At 36.4% G+C, this 17615-nt stretch overlaps 2 protein-coding genes across 3 annotated transcripts in view; both read right to left on the bottom strand.

Moving 5' to 3' along the window:
- Positions 1-688: 688 nt before the first annotated feature.
- On the bottom strand, positions 689-7048 carry hyal1 (hyaluronidase 1). Its single transcript, XM_051897014.1, has 4 exons — positions 6917-7048; positions 4490-5435; positions 4307-4396; positions 689-1412 (listed from the first exon to the last, which is right to left on the bottom strand). Exons 2-4 carry the CDS (start codon positions 5408-5410, stop codon positions 1056-1058), a joined length of 1368 nt encoding a protein of 455 aa, XP_051752974.1. The 5' UTR covers positions 5411-5435; positions 6917-7048; the 3' UTR covers positions 689-1055.
- Positions 7049-10270: 3222 nt separating this feature from the next.
- hyal2a (hyaluronidase 2a) overlaps positions 10271-17615 on the bottom strand; it is an 8384-nt gene continuing 1039 nt past the window's right edge. Inside the window, exons 2-4 of one of the 2 annotated variants that reach the window (XM_051897013.1) lie at positions 15564-16526; positions 13139-13228; positions 10271-11194 (exon numbers count right to left, since the gene is read on the bottom strand). In XM_051897013.1, the coding sequence (XP_051752973.1) occupies positions 10808-11194; positions 13139-13228; positions 15564-16505 (1419 nt within the window). In that variant the 5' untranslated portion in view covers positions 16506-16526 and the 3' untranslated portion in view covers positions 10271-10807. Of the gene's footprint in view, positions 11195-13138; positions 13229-15563; positions 16530-17615 lie in introns of both variants that reach the window. The other variant, XM_051897012.1, reaches the window with a different exon arrangement.

Below are 17615 nucleotides of genomic sequence, written 5' to 3' on the forward strand. Positions count from 1 at the left end.
ACCAGTCTTACAAGTTAGTCATGATTACCCCTAACTAAGTGCTAGCTGGTCACAGTCATAACTTAATGGCTGTTTACGCAACTGGCCCCAGATATAACAGACATGGAATAAAATCCACAAAACTTCATTTTGATTTAATGTGTTCCACTGATTTACATTGTTAGCAAGTTCTGCATTCAAAATCTATGCAACAATAATGATGTTGTTATAATATTGGCTAAATTGTAATATTTTTGCAATTATCTGCATACTAAATTGTGATTAGTCTTTTGTTTCTTGCATGCATTTATTCATCTAGAGCCGTTTTTACACTACAAAGATGGTGTCAAACACAGTTTTGATTTAAAAGAAGATGCTCGCCGAGTGTAAAGTGCAACAAAGCGGCTCTGATGTGCATTTCTTTTGCATATAACTAACGACTACAGCCAAAAAATAAAACCTGATTTTAACTCTATTGTTTCTGCTTCAAAGTCACTGGTATTTCCATCAGAAAATGCAAGTCTAGTATCTACTAAAGGTAAAAATTCAGCAACCAGGTAATGGCTTTTCTGTTTGAGTATTTTAAATTAAACATGTAAATTCAATAATTCTTAACCTTGCATGCATAACTATTTGTATAACAGACTTTAGGTAATAAAACCCTATAAAAATGCAATCATAAAAGAAAACAAGAAAAGATGTAGACCTGTTGATGTGACATAATTTGTCAAAATAGTTTATTCCATATAGATTTAAATCATTTATTTGATTTTTAATGCTGTTTATGAATCATTTTTGGTTTATATTAATTAGATCAATAGATCATTTGCATATTCTCAGGGTTTTGCATATATTTGAAGTAAACTTCACCTTGATTTTTATAAACTCATATTTTATAAAGTTTAGCTAGCAAGTATGAAAGCACATAGTCATTTAGCACACATTTCATCAAGTACTTTGGTAAAGTGATAGTCGCCCTGGAAAGTCAAGTGCACAGTGGTGATGGGTTGTATTTGTTAACCCAGCAAACTTCAGGTGACCCGCCCTGAGCTTTAACCACCGCAGTATAATTTCTGTCATGTAAAAGTCTCTACAGGCACTGGTTTCTGACATTGGTCTCCTTCCCAGCCTGGGAAACACTGGCACCTAAAACGGGCTGTGAATCCTCTTGTTTCATCTTCAGCCGTCCTCAACCTCCTGTGAGCTACATAAGATGGACCCGTGGTCACGGGCCCAGGCAGCGCTGCTCTGGGAACGATGGACCATGCTGCTGGATCCAGATGCAGGTAAGCCGTGCCGCTCGGGTCTCGTCTGACACACCGACCCCGGGACGAGCACACGGTCTGGCTGCAGAGAGACGCGGCCACTGTCACATTCACGATGTAACGGCCAAGAGTGTTGTCCAGGTAGTCCCGAACCAATACACAGTCTTTCTGCACAGAAGGGATATGGAGAGGACACAGTCATTGGATATGTTTATGTGTGCATGTATGTGAGTTTCTGCACTCTTAAAAGTATTCGGAAGTATTTTTTTAAATTCATTTTTCCCATAGGGATTTTTTAAAAAGAGTTATAAGCCATGAACCAAGCCAATCAGCTACGAGGTGAATAATAACATTACAGACTTTGATTTGAAGCAAAAAAGTTTCTGAAAATTGGACTAAAAAGGCAAAGGTACAAGACTGTGAACTTAACGGCTTTAGTCAGGGAAAGAACTACAATCCCATGAAGAATTGCGAATAGCATAATCAAATTAAAAGCTATGGAGAAATATAATACTACTCATTTACAAATGTTGATTATACATACAAAAACATATTTTTAGTTTATTGCAAAAATATATACAAACATTTAAGTATTTTAAGAGTGTAGAGAGATCGACTCGATTATGTCATTCGCAGTGCTTCATGGGAGTAAGATGGAGTGTTGCTTTTTTCGACTCTCTCATTGATGTCAATTTCTGTACAGCATCATGGGTAATGTAGTTTTTCACCAGGAATTCAGCTGTTAAAAACGATTATTTTAAAAATAAGCTGAAATAAAGCTGAAGCAAGTACAATCAGTTATCAACCTCGTAGTTCACAGTAGGTCTGTCTTTAAGTTATCTTTCAAAATGAATTTTCCTATGGTTTCCGGCTGTTGCATTCTATAAGAATATGAATCATCTTATCACAAAAACCTTATAAGGTTAGCTAATAATATTGTCTCTGAACCAAATCATGTGTTGTATAATGAATTTGTACTTTTGCCATCTAATCGACGGTATAAGGTTCCAAGATATAATCGGATTAGATTAAGGAGCTCCTTTGTACACCAAGCTGTATTGGAGCTGAATAAGCCTTTAAAAAAAATTTAATCTGTAGCTGGAGCCCTGAATGTTTTTTTTGTTTTGTTTTTTTTAATGTATTGTAAGGTCTTGTCTGTGTGATAATGTTTTTCTTGTAATTGTGCTTGAACCTGCTGTAAATGCAAGACAAATTTCAGACTTTGTTTGACAATAAATTTCATCATCATCATCATCTATTGGCATTGATGGTTCCAAAAAGAACCTTTAACATTCATAGAACCTTTCAAATGCACAAGAGATTCTTTAAAATAGAAAAAGGTTCTTCAGTTCTTCACACTAAGAAAAAGTGATTCTTTTAAGAACTGTTCACTGAAATGCTCTTTTGGGAACCAAACATGGTTCTTCTATGGCATCGCTGTGAAAACCCTCTTTTGGAAACTTTATTTTTTTATTTAAAGTGTACTGTGGCTGTAAGCTGTAGCTTTTATCAACATCAATATTTTAGGTTAAAAATTAGATGAATGTGTAACGGAAAGTGTGTATCTTAGGTATGGTATTTGCTTTTCATTATTTTTAATTATTTCACTAGTTCATTTAAAATAACCTATACTTTATTTTTTAATTATTAAATTATTTAAATTGTAATGATATATAATTTAATGAGTCAATAATTTAATTAAGAATTTATGTTTAATTATTTAACGTATATTAATATTTTAATATAATTTATATTCAATTAATATTTGGTGAAGCCTAATAATTATAAAACAAAAAGCAATTAAAATGCTGTTTAAAAAAGTTTTAGATGGAGTAAAGCATGTTGCAACATAGGATTTCAACTTCCCAAAAGCATTTGTTTGACAAGTGTATACGAATGCTGTAAATTACTGCTTGACATGAATGCGTATTGCTCTCATGAGTTCACAAGAGTGGACAGAACAAATCTAGTGTGACGGCACCTACAGCAGAAGTTTCCCTACACAGGTTCCAAAAGGGGGTTTTCGCAGTGATGCTATAGAAGAACCATTTTTGGTTCCGCAAAAGAACTTTACATAAAGTTTATAAATAGATTTTTTTTTTTTTTTTTTTTTTTTTTTCACAAAATCTGAAATTTTTCTGTCACTGTTTGTATGTAGTAAAACACCCACAGGTGTAGCAGAAAACATCTGGGTCATGTTTGCATTTTCTTCTGTCATTGGCAATAATTCTAACCTTAAAATCAGGATTAGGCTTAAAATAATGTCATACATGGGAAAATTGGCTAAGAATTGAACAAATAGCTGTAACCTGGTTCAGAGGACGATTGGAATCAAGTCTTTGTGGCAGTATTTCTGGTGATTAAGGGATTATACAAGACATCTTCACCTTATGAAAATGCTACGAAATACACATACACTATCGTTCAAAAGTTCAGGGCCAGTAAGATTTTTAAGAAATTAATGCTTTTATGCAAGGATGCATTAAATTGATCAAAAGTGCAAGTAAAGACATTTATAATGTTACAAAAGCTTTCAGATAAAAGTTGTTCTTTTGAACTTTCTACTCATCAAAGAATCCTGAAAAAATTGTGTTGAAAACTGTTTTCAACATTGATAATAATAAATGTTTCTTGAGCAGCAAATCAGCATATTAGAATGATTTCTGAAGGATCATGTGACACTGAAGACTGGAGTAATGATGCTGAAAATTCAGCTTTGATCACAGGAATAAATTACACTTTAAAGTATACTAAAATAGAAAACGGTTATTTTAAACTGTAAAAAATATTTCACAAAATTGCTCTTTTTGCTGTATTTTGGATCAAATAAATGTAGTCTTGGTGAGCAGAAGAGACTTCTTTTAAAAACATTTTAAAAAGTTAAAAAACTTATGAATGGAAGTGTATTTTGTGAGAAAGTGTGACGTGCTAGAGCAAAACAGGCACTATCTTTGGAATCATCACCCCAAAATGAGTAAGAAGCAAGTATTGGATTTCCTTCAGCACATCTGACACAGGTGGTGTTAGCAGAAGTGAGTGATTTCTGTATTAATCATTCCGACCTTCGTTTTGGAGTAGTTTCCATTGCCCCACAGCACGATACCAGAAGCTCCCAGAGCGACGCTCTCACCAATAGTGTGCACCAAGTCCTCCTGAAAACACAAACGAGTGACATATGAACCACATTTTCGATCAATTATATATTTTAACCCTTTAATTTTTATTCATAGATCAACTGTGCTGACCTGTGAGAGAAACACCATGGAGTAAGTGTAGGCGATCCTGGCATAGGGGAAGACGGGCAGAGGGCGACGGGAGGTGTGTTCCCTCACCCTCATGGCCTCCAGGATCCGATGCCGGCTGTACAGCAATATATCCTGACCACGGCCCCGGAGCCCCAGATCCAGATAGATATCAGGGTACAGGGCCGAGCTGACGTTCCACAGCCAGTCTAGTTTATCATTCCTTTTCATCTCCAGAGCAGGACACTCACCCGTATACGTGCCGTTCTTCTTGTACTGATAATTATAGCAGCCGGGGAAGCCATAAAACCCCCATAATCCTCCAGGACGCTCTCTGCGGCCCAGTTTTAAAGTCTCCTCCATAAAGGCCTGTGAAGCACTCTCGAATTCCTGCACAGCTTCCCTTTCTATCTGTTCCGGATTCCAGCTAGGATGTTTGGCTTTCGCTAACTTCCTGGAGCCCTTCCAGTACACTTCTTTAGTGTCCCAGTTACGTTCCCACAAGGGCCTCCACTTTTCCCAGTCGACGACGGCCAGCCCGTGAAAGTCACGATCTGGGATGTCTGTCCGCAGGTCGCCATCGGCCTTCTGAAGGTGCTGGTTCAGGCTGGCGTTCTGAGGAACACCTCCATACACCGGTTCACCGCCAAGGCCATAGTAAGGATACTCTCCCAACTTACTCGAGTAGAAAATAGTGATGTTGTTGCCCATAAAGGTCTGGTCGGGGTTGGCAACGATGTCAAAGACGCTCAAGTCCAGCTCGACCCCAAATTGAGACATGCAGCGCTCCGTCGGCGCGTTCCATACGGAAAAAAATGGAAAATGGGTGAGGAGAGGAGATGAGATCGGGGGACGGCCGAGAACCGACGCAAAACAGATGGCGAACACCAGCAGAGGATACGTTCGACGTCCGAGCTCGTCCATCCCTGGAAAAGGTGACACGTTGGACCTGCAGTGACGGGAACATTGAACGTTTAGCATCCAGCTCCACACCTGATGTTACATGAGCCGAAGCAATTTAAATGGAAATGAAGCCGAGCTACAGTCTAATTTCAAAAGGTAATTTCAGTGATGAGAGGCAATTTTTTTGAACAAAGGTATACTTTATCCTGAACAACTCATTATCCATAATAATCATCCACTTCAGGAAACACGAAATTAAGAGTGTGTGTGTGTGTGTGTGTGTGTGTGTGTGTGTGTGTGTGTGTGTGTGTAGACCTTTCCCCTGAAACGTGACTTTATAATGTACATGATTTTTCATTTCATCAGGAAACAGAGGCAAACACATAGATGAGATGGTAACTATGACAATTACTTACAAAGTAAAAATTATTAACATTATTCTTTAACATTATTAACATCTTGGGCACGTTATATATATATATATATATATATATATATGTGATATATGAATATTACATATGTGTTGATACTACGGTACAGTAAATATATATATATATATTACAGACGCAGGGTCCAAACAAAAAAGCAAGACAATACATAATATTAATAATATTATAATAATATTATGGTAGTTGATTAATATGATTTTATATATATATATATATATATATATATATATATATATATATATATACACACACATTATATATATATATATATATATATATATATATATATATATATATATATATATGTATATATATGTATATATATATATATATATATATACACATGTGTGTGTGTGTGTGTGTATATATATATATAAAATCATATTAATCAACTACCATAATATTATTATAATATTATTAATATTATGTATTGTCTTGCTTTTTTGTTTGGACCCTGCGTCTGTAATATATATATATATATATATATATATATTTACTGTACCGTAGTATCAACACATATGTAATATTCATATATCACATATATGAATATTACTTGCTTTATATATATATATAAAGCAAGACAATACATAAAATAAACAACATACAACAACAAAAAGAATATATATATTCATTTACCATCAAAAATATCCTGACAAAACCAAAAGTACTAAAAAGTACTCTTTTACCACCATCGTTTTACATGAATTTTAGTACCATGGTATATTTTGAAGTACCACAGTATTACCATCGAGATTTTTTTAAGGGTACCACAGCAACATGTCCAAAAAAGCATAGTATTAACATGGTATTTTTATGTTAGTGTTGGTTACCATGGTAACTTACACAAAACTTTAAGTTAAATACACGCAATTGGCAAGTTGTGTTTAGATGGTTATGATAATTAGAAGAATGATCGTGACTTTCTGGGGCAGAACTATGACTGTTTTAAACAGCGGATGGGTTAAAAAGAGGAACCATGACTTTACGCAAGAAAACCGTCGAACACTGAGAATGTACATTCTGACGCTGTTTATACATTACACACATTCATATATATATGGACATAAATCGTACTTACTTATTCAGTAAATCCTTATGAATCACTGTCACGAAATGACAAATACTGTCAGCTTCACTCGTGATCTTTCCTTGTTAAGTCTCCTGTCTAACCAATGGGAAAAGAGGGCGGGGTTTAAAGAGGAGCGTATGTACGTTCACACAGGACGCGTTCACGTCTGCCCGTACAACGTCGATTTTAATATAAATATAAATATCAGAGTATTGTCATGGTATCGAGGGCAAAACATGGTAGTACAATGGTACTTTCTAGATTTTTTTATCACATATATCTTACATAGGACTATTTCAGGTAGAACATATAAGACATTCAATTTTAATGCCTTTTTAAGGATGAGACTCAAAATGCTGTACCTACTAATAAAAACATATATGATTACAATACCACAGCAATATCATATATTGGGTTATATATTTGAAATACCTTGTAAAGCATACCACATAAATATAATCATTTAGTGCCATGGTAAATATCAAAATATTACTACCATCACTGTACTATGGTACCACTATAGTACTTTTTAAGGGAAACATTTCTGAACCACAGTAATAAAGTTATAATTGTTCAATTTCCGTGCAGATGACGTGTCATTTATGGTCATGTGGGTAAAAGCTTTTCAAGATAATGACTTAAATTCTCTAAATCAAGGAAGCCATTTTGATATCTTCTCTTGATACTCACGAAAAACATCCTTTATACATGCAAAAAGCTAAAATTAACAAATGAGGAACCAAGTGTTAAATTTGTGAGTAACACCACAGCTGCATGCAAAGCAGCTGAACTACTGAAGTCATTTCCAGAGTGATTAAAGATTTAACAAACATGCCATATTTCATATTGCTTCATACTGGTAAATGTCTATTTTGAGTTAATGTTCACAGAGTTAAAAGCAACAAATATAACTTTGTGGTTTGTAAACCCTGTAATTTGGGATGGTCCTTGTGCTGAGAGGATCCGAGGGTTTACTTCTTTTTCTCAAAAAGAGTTCCACTAACTGAGAAACACTGAATGGTCACTGTGAAGTGTGAACTTGATGAAGTATGATGCAGCAATAACTGTGAAAAGAAATTAACACTCTTTAAAATGAATGCACAATGTTACCAGTCAAACTTATTTAATCAAAAGCAGAAAACATTTTGATCAAGTACTGTTACTCTGTGCATCACAATTTCAGAAAATCTAATTCACAATAATGTCACAATTCAAAGATGCAATGCAAATGTTTCTCTCACAGTCCAGTGCTTGTGAATATGAGAGCTGTCACATAACTCTCATAACCATAACAATCAGCTCTACAACACTGACAGAGATGCTGAACGAAGCAAAAAAGTCTGCATAAATGCTGATTTGGCACGTTAAATTAGTCCATGAAACAGGAAATATGAAGAGGATGTAATCCAAAGTTGCAAAATATTTTTAAATAACAGGATATAAATATAACTGTCAGTTCTTGAGTAGCATCTTCTTTATTTATTTTAAGGGGATTTGCCTTATAGGACAGGATGGGAAACGGGTTGTGATCAGGAAATGACATATGAACCAGATTCAAACTCAGGTCAGCCAGCATAAGCATCATTGCACGACATGTGTCCACATTTCCAGCACAAGTAGTCTCATCTTAACAATTATTAAAAGTGGTTCGCACAACTTATGCACTATATACCAAGTCTTTTTGAGTCATTCAGGAAAAGACTGAAATATAAATGATTATTAAATTTAAAGAGGCCATATGATGCTATTTTAAAAGGTTTTTTTTGTTTGTTTGTTTGAACAGTTAACATGCTTTAATGTTCAAAAAACACATTATTTTTCACAAACTGTAGATTATTGCAGCATTATTGCCACCCCCTCCAGGAATCGAGTCTCCTTTAGGACCCAGACTGTAATGCCTGATCAAAAGTTAAAAACAGTAAGAACGAGAAATGCTTGATTTCACAACTTAGCTTCAGTTATATACTAGTATATGAACCATGTAATTTAAAAGACATTAATGGTCATTATAACACATTTTAAACGATATAAATCATAATGTGATTTTGCAGGAATTATAATCACGTGCTAAAAATACTACCCATTAAAAGTTTGTTGAACCAATGGGATCACTCGGGTCCCTAAAGGAGACCCGATTCCTGGGGGGACTCGATTTCTCACCACACCAGTTTGTGCATTCTGATTGGCCAAACATCTCAAGAGTGTCGGAAATATAACCCCCCTTATCATAATCGCAAGCTTCAGCTTCCAAGGCTTCTAAAGCAATAGAGTGCAACAGTTCCCACCCCAATTTTCAGCAGCGTTGGTTCCGGATGTATTTTTTCCATTCATTTTTCCCATAGGGATTTAAAAAAGTCTTTGTTAAAGAGTTATAAGCCTTGAACCAAGCCAATTAGATAGTTGAATCATAACATTACAAACCTTGATTTAAAGCAAAAACAGTTTGGGAAAATCAGACAAAATCACAAAGGTACAAGACTGTGAACTTAGCGGCTTTAGTGAGGGAAAGAACTACAATCCCATGAAGCATTGCGAACAGCACAATCAAATAAAAAAACTTTAAAACTTCTCATGTACAAATGTTGATATATATATATATTAAAAAAAACAATATATATATATGCATATATATAAAAAACAATATTTTATTGCAATATATGCATATATATATATATATATATATATATACACACAAATATTTAAATATTTTGAGAACTTCGAGAGATCGACTCTTGATTACCTCAGTGCTTCATGGGAGTGGGCGGAGCTAAAGAGCTAGTTTACATGGGTAATGTAGTTTTTCACTAGGAATTCTGCTGTTAAATACGATTATTTAAAAAATAAAGTGTGCGGATGGCTTCAAAAGAAGCAAATACCATTGATTAACAACCTCGTAGCTCACAGTAAGGTGGCCTTTAAAGGTTTAAAAGTTATCATTCAAGATTAATTTCCCTATGGAGAAAATGAATGGAGTTTTTACTTCCAGAACCCGATTGTTGCACTCTGTTGTAAACACAGTTAATAATGTCGTCAATTTATACAGTATCAGTTCGAGACAGAGTCAGATTCTGAAAATGCAGATGATCATGCAGATCGATCGAACCAACATCAGAACGCCGCAACATGCCGACTACATTACAATTGCCTGTAGTTGTCTTGGGGCGGGCATGATACAATATTTCAAATTGTGACGTAGACGTTTGCAGAAGCAATATCTGGACTTAGATCAATGCATTGGTCTGGAGCAATGTTCTCTTTTAGAATAGATCCTTGTTGTGGGAGACTATGAGCTTTGTAACTTTGCAGATCTTAAACGAGCACAAACAGATACATTACACACTAAAGGAAAAGGAAAACATTAAATAGCATCATATGGCCTCTTTAATATTAAGTAAATAATGACAGAATTTTCATTTCAGGTGGAACTGTTCCTTTAAGGCTTGCTCAAATCCACTAGTTCCACCTATTAAAATCATACTTGTGTATATGCTTAACTACATTTGACATTTGCACCCTAGTGTTACATAACCAGCATCTTTATAGTCGCAAGCCTTAAATTCAGACGGACACATAAACAGATGTCCACCTGTTCAAATTGTTTGATCGATGACTCAAATCAAGACTAAACTATCTGATTTTTGGATAAAATGTCTTCTCATAAATTGTCCTGTTGCACAATATCCTACATCTGACTCAAATTGTGTGTGAGTAACGTGTGGCAACAAACAAAAGTGCTTATTTAAACTCCAAGGAACTTCGAGTTTCCTGTGTTTTTCAATTTTGTTTCAATTTCAAGCTCACCCACATGACTTCATGAAAGACCTTTTCAGAACAGCATTTGGAGCGACAAAGCAGTGAAACATTTCATATGCAAGAAAACCAGTGCCAGTTGAGGTGTGTTCATGTCAGTAAATGAAGCAGCAACGGACTGAGAAGGATCCATATTGCTTTTAGTGCATGTCCGTCTCCCCGCTGCTGAAGAGGGTCCTCAATGTCACATCTCTCGCCCTGATACCCGCTATAACACTGGCACTGAAAGTCTTCAATCATCCGCCGTCGCTCTTCCACGCTCACTTCTCCCTTCACATGCAGTTCACTCCCCTGGCCAACTATTGTGTGCGTCTGTGGGTCAAGATGGAGATACGTGTCCGTGTCCGGATGTCTGCGCAGACACCGGCCGTGGAAACTGCACAGGAAGTGACTGCACTCCTCAGCTGCTGTGGAGACGTTGAGGAGGTATCGTCCCAGTGGACCCCGCAAGAACTGGTTTATACTGGAACAACTGGCCTGAATGAAGAAAATAATAAAGAGACAGAAATTATGTCAAACTAGATTTCTACATTTTCTGAAAAAAAGTGTACCATGCACAACTCACTGCCATGTTGATGGGTGCTTGGCAGGGCATTGCTAGGCAGGTGTTGCAGGCACTTTAATGTGTTATTATACAGCTGCTAGGGTGTTGTGGGTGGTTTCCAGGGTGTTGCTAAGGTGTTATAGGCATTTTTGTGTTGCTGCAATGTGGTTGCTAGCATCTAAAGGTAAAAACACACCCGTCTACAAAAAAGTTGTTCAATTCCAGCACAGAAATCATTCATGACTGTAGCACAATCGTCGCAGGACAACTTATGTGCCAAAGCACCTTAGGGTTAGGAGTTCCCTAAATTTAAATTAGATTAAATCACTAATCCTAAACCATCTAAAGCTTGACATAACAATATTTAGAAAAATTGAACCTTTAGATTAAATAATAATTTCATTCAGATGCCCAAAATGAGCAATTTGGTGCATATGTTATTTATATAGTCATAAAGTAAGATGAACTTTCGATAGCTTGTCATATATAACAGACTACTTACATAAAATGGTTATATATTTCAGTTGTCACTCTACATCTCCCAATGACACGTTTTAGTAAGATGATATGTAAATGCTTAGTTTTATGATCAAAGCTCTGTATTTTTTATTGTGGAAACATATAATATAATGCAATAAAATGATGATTGAGAGATGAACAAATAAACACTCCTCAAAAGCCTGATGATCATATTTGATACTCACATAAATAAATAAAAAATTATGTATGGATAATCAAGTAAACTTAAGTTGCTTCAGTCCAGCAAGTGTTCATCTTAAAAAAATAAAACAATATAAACATCAGTCTTACATTTACTTTATAAAAATCAGTAAAGTTTTCACAGCAAAAAGACACGTGAACCACAAACTGAAGTTGGACACTTTTACAATTATACTAAAATTATACATATAAGTTTTGATCATGTTGATCATTTAGAGGCCTGAAGCCTGATTTATACTCGACGTGTCTGCAAGTCACGGCAAAAATGGCGTCATCGTGGCTCCGGAAGAAGTGCACGTGAACCCATTTCGCGTAACGGTGTGCACGGCAATTTTTGTAACTTTGCACGTGGCTCTGCATCCGAAGATGCACGACTTCGAGCCGATTCTGGCCGAGCAGGTACGTGTGTACCAGAATCTCACAGTCAGGCACCCAGTTTGCACTTGTCCAAATGAATTGCATACATTTACAAAATGAACCTACAATTGCAGAAATAAGGCTTTTTAATGAAAATAAAGTTCCATGTTTAATAAAAATGTTCATGAAATTAAATATAAATGTTTAATGAAATTAGAAAATATTTAAGAGATTGTTGTTTAATTTAGTTAAAAAGAATAGTACAACGGCGAGCGAGTCGAGTATAAATGCCTCGTCCGTTTGGGGAGGAGCGCCCACAGTCAGCGGAGGCTCGCGCTGCAGAGCCAGGCAAAAGTATAAATCTGGCTTTAGACATTTGCATAACAAATATGATATATAATGTTAATATGAACAACAGAAGCACCATTAGCAAAATAATAATTATCATTGTGGCAAGCAGGGCGGGGCCGAGAGCTTTGGGAACGGAGCGAGGCCGGTGGCGAGAGTGTTAATGAGTGTCAAATCCCACGGAGGAGCTCCGGAATGATAAAAGGAAGAGTGACGACAGTGCAAGGAGAGAGAGCACCAGACCTGGACTTTATGTTGTTGTTTTGTTTTCGTTTAGCTTTACTTTCATTTTGTTTTTTATGTTTATTTTGTGAATGAAATAATGTTGAACGTTCCCACCTCCTCCCCTGAGCCTTTAACTTTGTTACAGTTACTATTATCAATAGAAACCACTTAAAAAGTACTAGTATTAATGATTAAAATAAGATTTAATGTGATGTGTGAATGCTTACATTGCTGCTGGCATATGTGGCATCGCCCCAGAGCACGATACCAGCTGCGCCCAGGGCCACACTTTCTCCAATGGTGGACACCAAATCTGTCTGCACAAACACACATAAGGGAATCAGTGATTGGATCTTGGACATTTTTAAAAGAATTAATTTAGCTCATTTAAAAGCTGTGCGTTGAGGCCACAAATAATGAATGGGTACAATTCTGTAACAGCGTCTGGGAAACAATCTATGAAATCATATGGTGTGGTGGGTGTTGGCACTGAAAACATGACTAGCACCCTTCCTGTTCCACTGCACACAAACACATACAGAGATAAAGAGCAAAGATAATTCAAGAAAGAGCTTTGTGATAAACCACACAAAGACCACAAACTCAATAAAACAGCTCAAATAAACAGAGCAATGTTATGAAAGCACCACAGAGTCACATTTTCGGATGAATCATATAGTTGTCTCTGCATATTAAACTATAGAAGAAAGTATTTTAACAAAAAAAAAAAAACAAAAAAAAAGTACACAGTTCACCTTTAAGTCCTATAACTTTTAAAATTTTTATGAACAGATCTTGTTTTAAAGATGTTTTTTGTTGTGCATAAAACCTCAAGATCTTTTAGTTGGGCATGTGAACTTTACTAACGTACACAATAGAATAAACATTTGCAGACATTCAGAAGACATCCCTTTGGCAACTGAACAAACAGAATGGAGAGTCACTGGCAGCTGAATGGAATATTTTGTCCTTTAAGGTCAACCTTCATTTCCACACATTCTGTTACATGTCAAAGGTTAGTTGTAGTGATTTTACATAACTTTAATTGGCTCTTTGCAAATGTTACTGAGCACTGCTACCTTAGTAACTGTTGCTTTTGCTTTAAATCTGTGTCTTTGGATAAGTTTAAATGAACTTTCACAGAAATGATCCCAAACTATGGTAAAATGTTGTTCCCATGCACTTTTACAAATCTTGGATAAAACTGTAATTCCCAAATAAACTGGTCATCAGTTCAATCAGTTCAAGCCCCCTTTAAACAAATGTAAGAAAATATTGTAAATGTAAATAAATATTATAATATTGTAAAAGTTTTTTTTTTTTTTTTTGGATAAATGCATGTATAAATGTAAAAGTACAAATTTAATGTTAATTGATTAATTGTTAATTAATCAACATTCACAGTGGTTCGGAGTGTGTATCAAACTGCCAAAGGCACGCGATTTCAGTAAACGAGGCTTTGTTTCGTCATGAGTGTTTCGAAATTTCAAGGGTTCACCATTGGGGGGCGTGACTTTGGCAGTTTGATACACGCGCCGAACCACTGATTCGAAACAAAAGACTCATAAAGCTTCGAAGCTTCATGAAGCAGTGTTTTGAAATCACCCATCACTAGATATTTTTCAATAAAGTCGTTATTTTGGGGTTTTTTTGCGCACAAAAAGTATTCTCGTCGGTTGAACCACTGTAGTCACATGAACTGTTTTAAATATGTCTTTAGTACCTTTCTGGGCACTGAAAGTGTTAATTATCTTGCTGTCAATGGAGGCCTCACTGAGCCATTGGATTTTATCAAAAATATCTTAATTTGTGTTCCGAAGATGAATGAAGGTCTTATGGGTGTGGAACGACATGAGGGTGAGTAATTAATGACAGAATTTTCATTTTTGGGTAAACTAACCCTTTAATTACCGCTATGTGTCCGATGTTGTAAAGAGCGATACCATTGTGCAGCGTTTACCTCAGTAAGTTGACCGAGTGGATCTCTGAGCTGGCGTGAGCGAGTGGAGGTGGGGCTAATTTGCACATTCATTAACCCACGTTTACTAAATGAGGCAAGGGTGTAGAGTTACATTCAAGCTATTTTAAGGCATGAAGAAATTTTTTTCACAGGAAAAAACTTTAAATGTGTCATTTTGGTGATCAAAGAGGAGTTTTAAGGGATAAAATTCTTTACTACAGAGGGACTTTAACATTTCTCCGAAAAAAATTACCTAATAAAAATGCTTTGCAATGCAACACTTAATTCCAGCCTATATAGGAATAATATCCAGTACATTTTTACCACTTTTGGTGGTTCTGGAATTTAGCAGAAAATCACACTGCTTACCAAAATCTTCAGTTTATTCCTAAGTAATGTTCTATAAAGGTCAATTCACACTGCATCGACAGACGCAGACCAACGCCAACAGTCACCAGATTACAGCACGTCAATTCTCAGATATTCTAACGCTGATTCAGCATGTTTAATGGGTGAAAACAAGCTCCAACAGACTCCGACAGGGGTAACACCCTGATCTGCCAAAACCAGACGAAGTGTCTGTTGCCGTCTGTTGGTGCAGGGTTAGTGAAAGGTCAATCCAGCAAACCCAATAAGCTGAAAGTTTTTTTTTTTTTTGACAATGCAAATCAAGTTAATTTCTACAAACTCACCTCTGTCAGCAATTCCAGCTCATTGGCATAAGTAGGGCGGCTGTAGACAAAAACAGGACGTGCAAGTCCCTCTCCCACTGATGCCAATCTCATTCCCTCTTTCACCCGGTTTCGGACAAACTGCCGCCCGAAGGATGTTGAACGCAACACAGAGCCCATGTATATTGAAGGAAACAGGGCTGTGCTTTCAGTCCACAGCCACTTCAGCTGGTCGTTCCGGGCCACCTCAACATCCGGGCAGCGGCCCGTGTAGTGATCCAAGCTGTTGCGATAGTCGTGGTTGTAGCAGTCAGGAAAGAGGTAGAAGCCCCACAGCTGGTTGGGACGCAAGCTTTTGGCCAGCCGCAACGTCTCTAGCATGAATTTGCGGCTGGACATCTCAAACTCCTGCTGGGCCACTCTGTTTATCTGACTAAAATTCCAGTTCGGGTTTTTCTGGGTCACTAAGCGAAGTGACTGGTTCTTGTATATGTGTTTGGCTTCCCAATTACGTATCCACAGTGGACGCCACTCATCCCAGTCGATGACAGCCAGACCTCGTGCGAACGGGTCACGAATGTACTTCTCAATTCCCTCTGGCATCTTCTCTTGGTGATGCGTGAGGCTGGCAATCTGCGGTAGTCCACCATTGATGGCGATACCGTGCTCAAAGTGTGGATACAAGCCCAGACGGTCTTTGGAGAAGATGGTGAGGTTCTGCTTGGTGAAGCCCTCATTAGGAGACGACACGATCTGAAACTGATCAAGCTGGAAATTGACTTTGTGGCGAGGCCTGCAGTCTTCTGTCGGGGCGTTCCAGACGAGAACCAGCGGCTTCTGAGTGTAAAGAGGCCATCTGGTGGGCTTCAGATCTTCAGCATGAGTGAGATGATCCAGAGCCAGTGGAACCAACATCCAGATTCTCCAATTAAGTAGGATCCGGTACGCCATTACTTCAGTCATTCACAATAAGGGCCTTCACTCCTGCTGAAATAAAGTCACATTCCTCATTATGATCAGAATTTTGAGTCAATAAAAATCTTTTCTGATATCAGTGTTCATTCAAAAGGGAAACAAGACACTCGTTTTTCCATAGGGGACTGCAGCAAATATAATGGGACAATTTTAACACAGTAAATTTCGTCAGTTATAAATCAATGATATTATGACTTTGAAGTGAGTTCTTATTTGAAATAAAGTTGGTTAATAGTATACAATAATATAATAAAAATCCAAGTGTTTTTAAAAAATTATATTCTTACTTCCTAATTAAATATTAGATATCCATGTTATTTTTTATGTAAACATTTATTTGTAATAATTTATTATATTAATTTAGCAAATACATACATTTCTTTTACCTAAAGTAGTCTGTGAGTTATGAAGGAAATGTTAAATAAAAATGCTGGGTTAAAAACAACCCAAGTTGGGTTGAAAATGGACAAACCCAGCAGTTGGGTTGAATGTTTGCCTAATGTGCTGGGTAGTTCAATTTAACTCAACTATTGTTTAAAAATGACTATATGTCTGGCTTAAAATGAACCCAAAATAGGTTGGAAATTAAAAATCAGACACATAATTACTAGAGGCAACAATAATAATAATAATCAAAAGGTGAACATTTATTAATAAGCAATTTAATACATGTTTATTGTTTAATTATTATTCATTAAACTTATAAATAAACGTTCATTTCCAACATATTTTGGGTTCATTTTAAGCAAGAAATACAGTCAATAGTTGGGTTAAATAAAACTAGCCAGCAAGTTGGGCAAACATTTAACCCAACCACTGGGTTTGTCCATTTTCAACCCTACTTGGGTTGTTTTTAACCCAGCATTTGATAGTGTACTTTTATATAACATTGTTTTAAGCAACACTTTTACTCAACAATCATATAATTCATAGAAAGACACATGATGATATTTTAATTTAAGGCAGAATGGCCTGATCAGACATTGATTTTACTGACCCATAAGAAATACCTACACTCTAAAAAATGCTGGGTTAAAAACAACCCAAGTTGGGTTGAAAATGGACAAACCCAGTGATTGGGATGTTTTAACCCAGCGG

Source organism: Ctenopharyngodon idella, chromosome 6, assembly GCF_019924925.1.
Source record: "Ctenopharyngodon idella isolate HZGC_01 chromosome 6, HZGC01, whole genome shotgun sequence".
Taxonomy (NCBI): domain Eukaryota; kingdom Metazoa; phylum Chordata; class Actinopteri; order Cypriniformes; family Xenocyprididae; genus Ctenopharyngodon; species Ctenopharyngodon idella.

Bases quoted from the DNA above. Each gene is read 5' to 3' on its own strand.
- hyal1 (XM_051897014.1), bottom strand. From the start codon at position 5,410: ATGGACGAGCTCGGACGTCGAACGTATCCTCTGCTGGTGTTCGCCATC. The intron at 4,397-4,489 runs GTCAGCACAGTT...TTGTGTTTTCAG, and splicing joins CCATGGTGTTTCTCTCACAG to GAGGACTTGGTGCACACTAT. The intron at 1,413-4,306 runs GTCGGAATGATT...CCTTCTGTGCAG, and splicing joins GAAACTACTCCAAAACGAAG to AAAGACTGTGTATTGGTTCG.